The following is a 7395-nucleotide window of genomic DNA, read 5'->3' on the forward strand; positions in this document are numbered from 1 at the left end:
ATTATAGAGCTATGTTTTTGATTAGTTATCAGTATTAATTTTAAATAAGTAGTCATGATTAAGATATTGATACTTTTCAGTATAAACTAAATACATCTGTATGATATATTAATATATAATTATTTATTCCATTTTCTGTGACCTTTCCAAATTACAAAAAGCCTCACCTCCCTTTTCAAACAGTCTAAATGCCTCACAATTGGAGGAGAGTCAGCTAAGAAACGTCCACAGTGACATCCATTTAATTATAATTGGAGATAATGAGGGCAATTATGCTCTCTAGAACACTTGGCTGTGGCGTCATTGGGGGATTGAACCTGATGTTTCCCAGTGATTGACCCTCTCAGCACTTAGAGAGCTGCACCACCTATAAGCCTGTCATTTGTCTTAGATTGGAAGCAAGGGCAATTTTACAATATTGTAACATATTGTGATGACATGATGATTGTTATGCCTGACAAATAGCATGTGTCATTGCCAAGTCCTTTTTATTTGGCTGGAGTGCATCACACTTTAACAAAACTATTCAAAGGACTATCCCTTTTTAAGAATCTGCCTCTACTTGTGCATTTTATTGGCAAGAAAAAATATCATAATATATATCAGGTATTGTAAAAATGTTTAAATATTGTGATAGAATATTTATAGCATATCATTCACTCCTAATTTTAACTTACTTACTCTTTTTTAGCATTTAACAGGCTCTCCACAAGGGGGTACTGTTAGTGCTCAGATCAATTTTGGTGCTTTACCTCAGTGAGACTGTGTGTGCTCGTGTTAAAGAATTCATTTGTGTGCACAATTGCTAAATCTATATATTTTAGTATGTTATGAGAGTTGCTTTTCTAACTCTAAATCTTTTGTAAGCTCATGACCATCAACTTTGACTTTTTTTAACGTACACCAAAAGTATTTGAAATGAAATCTCGGTTCTTTATCAGAAAGAAACCATTTCACTTATCTCAGTGTATTAACAGATATCCCTCTCTATCTCTGTTTTCTTCTCTCAGAATTCCAAGAATGCTCAGGGACTCGTGGGCCTGAGGAACCTGGGGAACACTGTGAGTACATTTCAACCGTAGCCTTGTACTGTTATCAATAAGATTTTTCCATGCAGTCCTCTTGTATTTTTTATAAGATTGATTATTTTCATCATCTCTCTCGCTGTCTGCTTTTTCTGCAGTGTTTCATGAACTCCATCCTGCAGTGTCTAAGCAACACGCACGACCTGCGGGACTACTGTTTGCGGAACACACACCGCACCGACCTCAACAACAACTGCAGGGCCAATGCAGCTCTTATGGAGGGTAAGAAAGAGTCTTTCAGCTGGAGTCAGTTTCTGCTGACCCTGTTTTAAGGTCACTGTCAGAAAACCAAGTAGACTTGTGAAGGTCTTCCACTTACCTTCTTATTTCATCACTGTTTTTTGTGTGTGTGTGTGTTTCAGAGTTTGCCAAGCTCACTCAGATTCTCTGGACATCAGCGAGCAATGAAGCCATCAGCCCCTCTGACTTCAAAACCCAAATTCAGAAATACGCCCCTCGTTTTGTGGGCTACAAGTAAGTTGCAACAGTAAAATTAGCACAGATTCTCTATATGGAATAAGTATTTATAACTCCTTGTTCATTATTTATTTTAAAATAAAGGGTATTAGAAACATAAAAAGTGAAATTTAAAAGTAAAAAAATTAGCATTTGTATGATTTGAACAGTCATAGCCATGTTGTTCATGTCAGCATTTTATGTCACATCACTCAATAAAACATGATTGGTTTGTTTGCTACTGTTAGAACTGAATTATTAAAATCCCTATTTCAATAAATCTGAGAATACAAAGCATATATGCACTGAGTTTATGCTCTGTGTTTACGCTCCTTGTTTTTCCCTCTTCTCCAGTCAACAGGATGCTCAGGAATTCCTTCGCTTCCTCCTAGACGGGCTTCACAATGAGGTGAACCGAGTTTCGGTCAGGCCCAGAGTGCCCGTAGAGGACTTTGACCACCTCTCGTAAGCACACACTTTAACTTCCCTTACTGAGCTCTGATTCTGTCACAAACTTTGAGAATAAGGTGTATGTAGTGTGGTGTTAATCCTCATGTGGATGTGTGTGTGTGTGTGTGCTCCTTAGGGATGACGAGAAGGCTAAGAGAATGTGGAACAAGTATCTGGAGAGAGAAGACAGTAAAGTAGTAGGTGAGTGGCCCTGCTGTAGTAACCTTGATGTATAGTGTAAAACTGAATCAGTTCGTTGTGATGGGTTGGCTTGAAGTTAGAAACTTCATACATTTGGGTATTGTGTAAAAATAATATATAGTAGTATGTCCCTATACGTCCCTATACATATACAGTACAGGCCAAAAGTTTGGACACAACTTCTCTTTTTCAATGTGTTTTCTTTATTTTCAGGACTATTTACCATGTAGATTCTCACTGAAGGCATCAAAACTATGAATGAACACATGTGGAGCTATGTACTTAATAAAAGGTTCTGCTCTAATTACTGCTTTGCACACTCTTGGCATCGTTCTCTCAATGAGCTTCAAGAGGTGGTCACATGAAATGATTTTCCAACAGTCTTGAAGGAAGAGGTGTTTAGCACTTGTTGGCCCCTTTGTCTTCACTCTGTGGTCCAGCTCACCCCAAACCATCTGGATTGTGTTCAGGTCCGGTGACTGTGGAGACCAGGTCAATTTTTGTTAAGTACATAAAACTCCACATGTGTTCATTCATAGTTTTAATGTCTTCAGTGAGAATCTACAGTGTAAATAGTTGTGAAAATAAAGAAAACGCATTGAATGAGAAGGTGTGTCCAAACTTTTGGCCTGTATTGTACTTCATACTTTTTTTTTGAAGGACCTTTATTTTTTATAAGTGTAATGCGATAGTGATCATGTTGATAATAATGGTAATAATAATTGTGTCTTTTCTCTCAGATCTGTTTGTGGGCCAGTTGAAGAGTTCACTGACCTGCAGTGAGTGCGGCTTCTGCTCCACCGTATTCGATCCGTTCTGGGATCTGTCTCTACCTATCGCCAAAGTACGCACACACAAAAACACACACACCACACAAACATATACACACACAGTGCAGACATAAAGGTCAGTGTGTATTGTTGGTTCAGTGTTGTAACTACAGTGTTGTTCCTCTGCAGAGCTCTGGGGAGGTGGCTCTGATAGACTGCCTTCGGCTTTTCACTAAGGAAGATGTGCTGGATGGCAATGAAAAACCAGTAAGTGTTTGAGCTTTGTTTATCTGTGTGAAATGTTGTGAAATATTCCTTAAAAAACTAACCATGTAAATGTTCCTGAAACTAAAACCTCTCTCTCTCTCTTCTTCAGACATGCCAAAGATGTAAAGCAAGGCGAAAATGCACGAAGAAATTCTCCATCCAGAAATTCCCCAAAGTCCTCGTGCTTCGTATCCTTTCAACCAAACCAATTATTTGAGCCAGTAAATTTGTAAATAAAACAATATACGTAAGCCTGCTTGTCTCTGTATATGTTTGTATTATGGGTGTTTGTTGATCCTTGACTCTAAGACTTAATCAGACTTGAAACGCTTCTCTGAAGCTCGCGTCAAGACCGCCAAGCTGTCCACCTTCGTCAACTTTCCCATCAAAGAGCTGGACCTGCGGGAATTCGCCTCAGACAACAGCAGTGAGTAGCACTATATCTTATATAATATACAGCTCTGGAAAGAATTAAGAAAACACTTCAGTTTCTGAATCAGTTTCTCTGATTTTGCTATTTATAGGTATATGTTTGAGTAAATTCTATATTCTATAATTCTATAAACTACAGACAATGTTTCTCTCAAATTCCAAATAAAAATTCATAAAGTTTTAAAAGTTCAGAAATTAATATTTGGTGGAATAACCCTGGTTTTCAATCACAGTTTTCGTGCATCTTGGCATGTTCCCCTCCACCAGTCTTACACACTGCTTTTGGATAACTTTATGCCACTCCTGGTGCAAAAATCCAAGCAGTTCAGCTTGGTTTGATGGCTTGTGATCATCCATTTTACTCTTGATTAGATTCCAGAGGTTTTCACTTTTATAAAATCAAAGAAACTCATAATTTTTAAGTGGTGTCTTATTTTTTTTTCCAGAGCTGTATAATAACATATTAATTCTAAACTAAAATAGTTTAAATACCTAGGCCTGAACTTATTTTGCATTATTAAAAATATACAGTATACAGCCACTGTATAAAATATAATACAAGCCAATCTAATAAGAGATTCTGAGGGTAAAAAGCATTCTTACAACAACCTGTATTGTGTCATTGTCACAAAAAACTGCATCTGCAAAACATCAACTTTACAGAATAAACAATGTTTTATCTTTTTATTTATAATATTTGCAGCCCAAAACAGAGTCACAAGATTTGTGTGTGTCAGTTTTAAAGTGTGTCTAAAGTTTATCTAATCTATCTCTCTATCCCTCTGTCTCTGTCTGTAGTGAACGCCATTTATAACCTGTATGCAGTGTCCAATCACACGGGCACCACTCTGGGTGGTCATTATACTGCATATTGCCGCAATCCATCCACAGGAGAGTGGTACACGTACAACGACTCCAGGTAAGCCACCCAACAATACATTTACTGTCTATACCCCTTCATCACGTCTCCATCTCTCTCTCACTTTCTATACCCATTTGATTTTTCTCTTTCTCTATCTCTTTTCCCCCATAGTACTCTCTCTGTCTCTCTCTCTCCCTTTCTCTGTAGCTCACTTGGTCCTTTCACAATACCCTTGTTCTCCACACCAACTTTTTTTAGCACTCTACCAGCTAATATACACTCTTTTCTCTCCATTTCATTTTCTCTTTTTTTCTCCCTCTTTGCCCCCTCATGTGCTCTTTTTTTCTCACTCTCCTTTTTCAAGTTTTCTCTTTCTATTCACCCTATTTTATATACTTTCTTTATCCCCTCACTTATATTTCCAATCTCTTTTTTTATTTCTTAATCTATCATCCCACAAAACTCACTTTCCCACACAAACTTTCCTATTTTTCTCCTTCTACCGACTGCTTCACTCTTTTATTTCTTTCTCTCTGTAACCCTTGCTTTACTCTAATTCTCGCCTCACTCTCACTCTCTTCTAACACTTTTTTCCTCTTTCTGTACCCTCACCTTGTTATTTTTGTCTCTTTCTCTCTGTGTCTTCTGTCTTTTTGTCCCTACATTTACCAATTTACTCTTTCTGTCTCCCCCACTCTCTCGCTCTCTTTATATTTATCTCTCTTTTCTCTCTTTCTTTCTTTGTCCCTTACTTTACTCTCATTTTCTCCTCTCTCTCACTCTCTCATATTTTTTCTCTTTCTGTACCCTCACCTTATTCTTTCTCTCTCTCTGGTTGCTGATATTTGATAATATGAGTATTAAAAAAAATATAGAAAGAATATAACCTTTCGTATAATCTTACTTATAGTCTTATAGTGTTACTTTTTATCATCTGATCTTAAATAACTCTTTCTTTCTCTCTTCTTGTATCTGCAGGGTGAGTCCCATGTCGTCCAGCCAGGTGCGCAGCAGTGATGCCTACGTGCTGTTCTATGAGCTCGCGCTGTCCTCGCGCATGTGATGAGAACAGTCCTCATCTCGATGTGAAGATGGACAGATAAGTCAGGGACAGGACAGTTACAGGACAGTAAAGGCTGGTGGCTAACAGATAGCCTGTGCCCAGAGTGGCAGACTGACTTTAAAGTTGATAGACAGAGGCTGAACTCTGGTCAAGACCTGATCGTTTCTAAGAAGCCTGGGACTCAATTTTCAAACATGCTTCCGTATAAGGGCTTCCCCGTCCCGTAATGGAGACTACTGCTGCTGCTGCTGCTCAAGGGATGGGGATGAAATACACACTCCTCCGAGGAAGAGAGAGAGAAACTGGAACACTACCTCTCATAGCTGAGCAGGACTGTGTGTGTGTGTGTGTTTGTGTGTGTGTGTGTGTGTGTGAGTGTGTGTGTGTGTGTGTGTAACTCTATGCACTACCTGGAGCTCACCATTCCTCGGTTTGACTGTCGTTCTGACACTGCTAATTTTTATTTATTAGTATTGTTTGAATGTTTTCCGTTTTGTTTATTTGCTCATAAATATTCATCACAAGGGTGAGTGACCTTAAAAACCTTCACCCTGGCAAGAGGTGGTGGTGTGCAGGTGCCCCCTGGTGGAGATTTACAGCTAAACCCTCATCAGCATCATCAGCAGCTAACAACTTTTTTTTCCTACCCACATTATCTGTTTTGGTGACCACAGCATTCAGCTTCATTTGGAAAAGAGCTTTCACAGCACAAGAAGCCACCTGGTGTGTGTGCGTGTGTGTGTGTGTGTGTGTGTGTGTGTGTGTGTGATTTTGTGTGTGCATGAGAGAGAGAATGAGCGAGAGACTTTATTTATGAAGTGCGAATTGTGAATGTATGTACCTGAGTTGCAGTGTCTGTGGGCTCAGAAGTCCTAATCATGTGACTAATACAGGACAATTGGTCCATTCAGCTCTGCATATCAAGTACGTCTGGCTTTTTTTAAAGTCACATAGATGTAAATATAAATAAATTAATCAACCTAAACACTCTAAGCCTGGCCTGTGTGTCTTTATTGTAAACCCTATAAATATCTCCCTATGGTTATGCATGTTTACATACAAACCTAACAATATCCAAATTGCTATTTGTATATTGGAAAGTCAACAGTCAGCCGCGCAATCATGACTGGATCACCATGAACACTGCGCACCCCAAGCACAATACCACATACCATCACTTCTTTACCACAGCAAAAAACACCTCACCCAGAGCCTTCAGAAATCAACTATAAAATAAAATATGCTTACAAATGTGCACAGTAACTATTAGTTATTATTAGTTATATTTATTTCTGACAAATTTAGAAGGATTTATATTTATGTTCAGTACACAGACTTATTTGTAGCTTAAAATAGCAGACTCAGGCATTCTGCTGCTTGAGAATTTGACAGATGCTCATTCTCACTCATTCTCTCTCACATCCTGCAGTTTTGGAAATAAAAAATTAAAAGAAAAAAGAGAAAAGCACTTTGACTGAATATAAATTTGTTTTATTTCACTTCCCTATAATTAAACTGAAATTATAACTGAAAACTCTTTTATATTTTTTACGTTTGAAAAACATCAAAGCGAATTGCCACCGCGCTGGGCTACAATTATACAGAACTTTAAAAAATGTGAACTACACAGATCTATAAAGCTGTATGTTAGCGTTAATTTCTTCTCACCAGTGCACATTTAATAAAAGAGGCTTTGCCTCTGTCTTGGCAGATACAGGCTAGGCTACAGATATAAAACTCAGTTCAGTTAAATAAACTTAAGCTGAGTAAGTACCTGTAAAGTTAATCAAATATTGTCAAATATAAAGG

General features: G+C 38.1%; 1 protein-coding gene across 3 annotated transcripts in view; it reads left to right on the plus strand.

Annotated features, from left to right (window-relative positions):
* The window catches only part of usp2b (ubiquitin specific peptidase 2b), a 63169-nt gene extending 56590 nt beyond the window's left edge, over positions 1-6579 (plus strand). For all 3 annotated transcript variants that reach the window (XM_007256955.4, XM_007256953.4, XM_007256954.4), the window contains 11 exons: positions 1011-1061; positions 1184-1307; positions 1448-1559; positions 1896-2006; positions 2128-2192; positions 2933-3036; positions 3152-3229; positions 3339-3417; positions 3549-3656; positions 4460-4580; positions 5502-6579. In XM_007256955.4, coding sequence (XP_007257017.2) covers positions 1011-1061; positions 1184-1307; positions 1448-1559; positions 1896-2006; positions 2128-2192; positions 2933-3036; positions 3152-3229; positions 3339-3417; positions 3549-3656; positions 4460-4580; positions 5502-5586 — 1038 coding nt within the window. In that variant the 3' untranslated portion in view covers positions 5587-6579. The remainder of the gene's footprint in view (positions 1-1010; positions 1062-1183; positions 1308-1447; positions 1560-1895; positions 2007-2127; positions 2193-2932; positions 3037-3151; positions 3230-3338; positions 3418-3548; positions 3657-4459; positions 4581-5501) is intronic.
* The last annotated feature ends 816 nt before the right edge of the window (positions 6580-7395 follow it).

Source organism: Astyanax mexicanus, chromosome 1 (genome assembly GCF_023375975.1).
Source record: "Astyanax mexicanus isolate ESR-SI-001 chromosome 1, AstMex3_surface, whole genome shotgun sequence".
NCBI lineage: Eukaryota > Metazoa > Chordata > Actinopteri > Characiformes > Acestrorhamphidae > Astyanax > Astyanax mexicanus.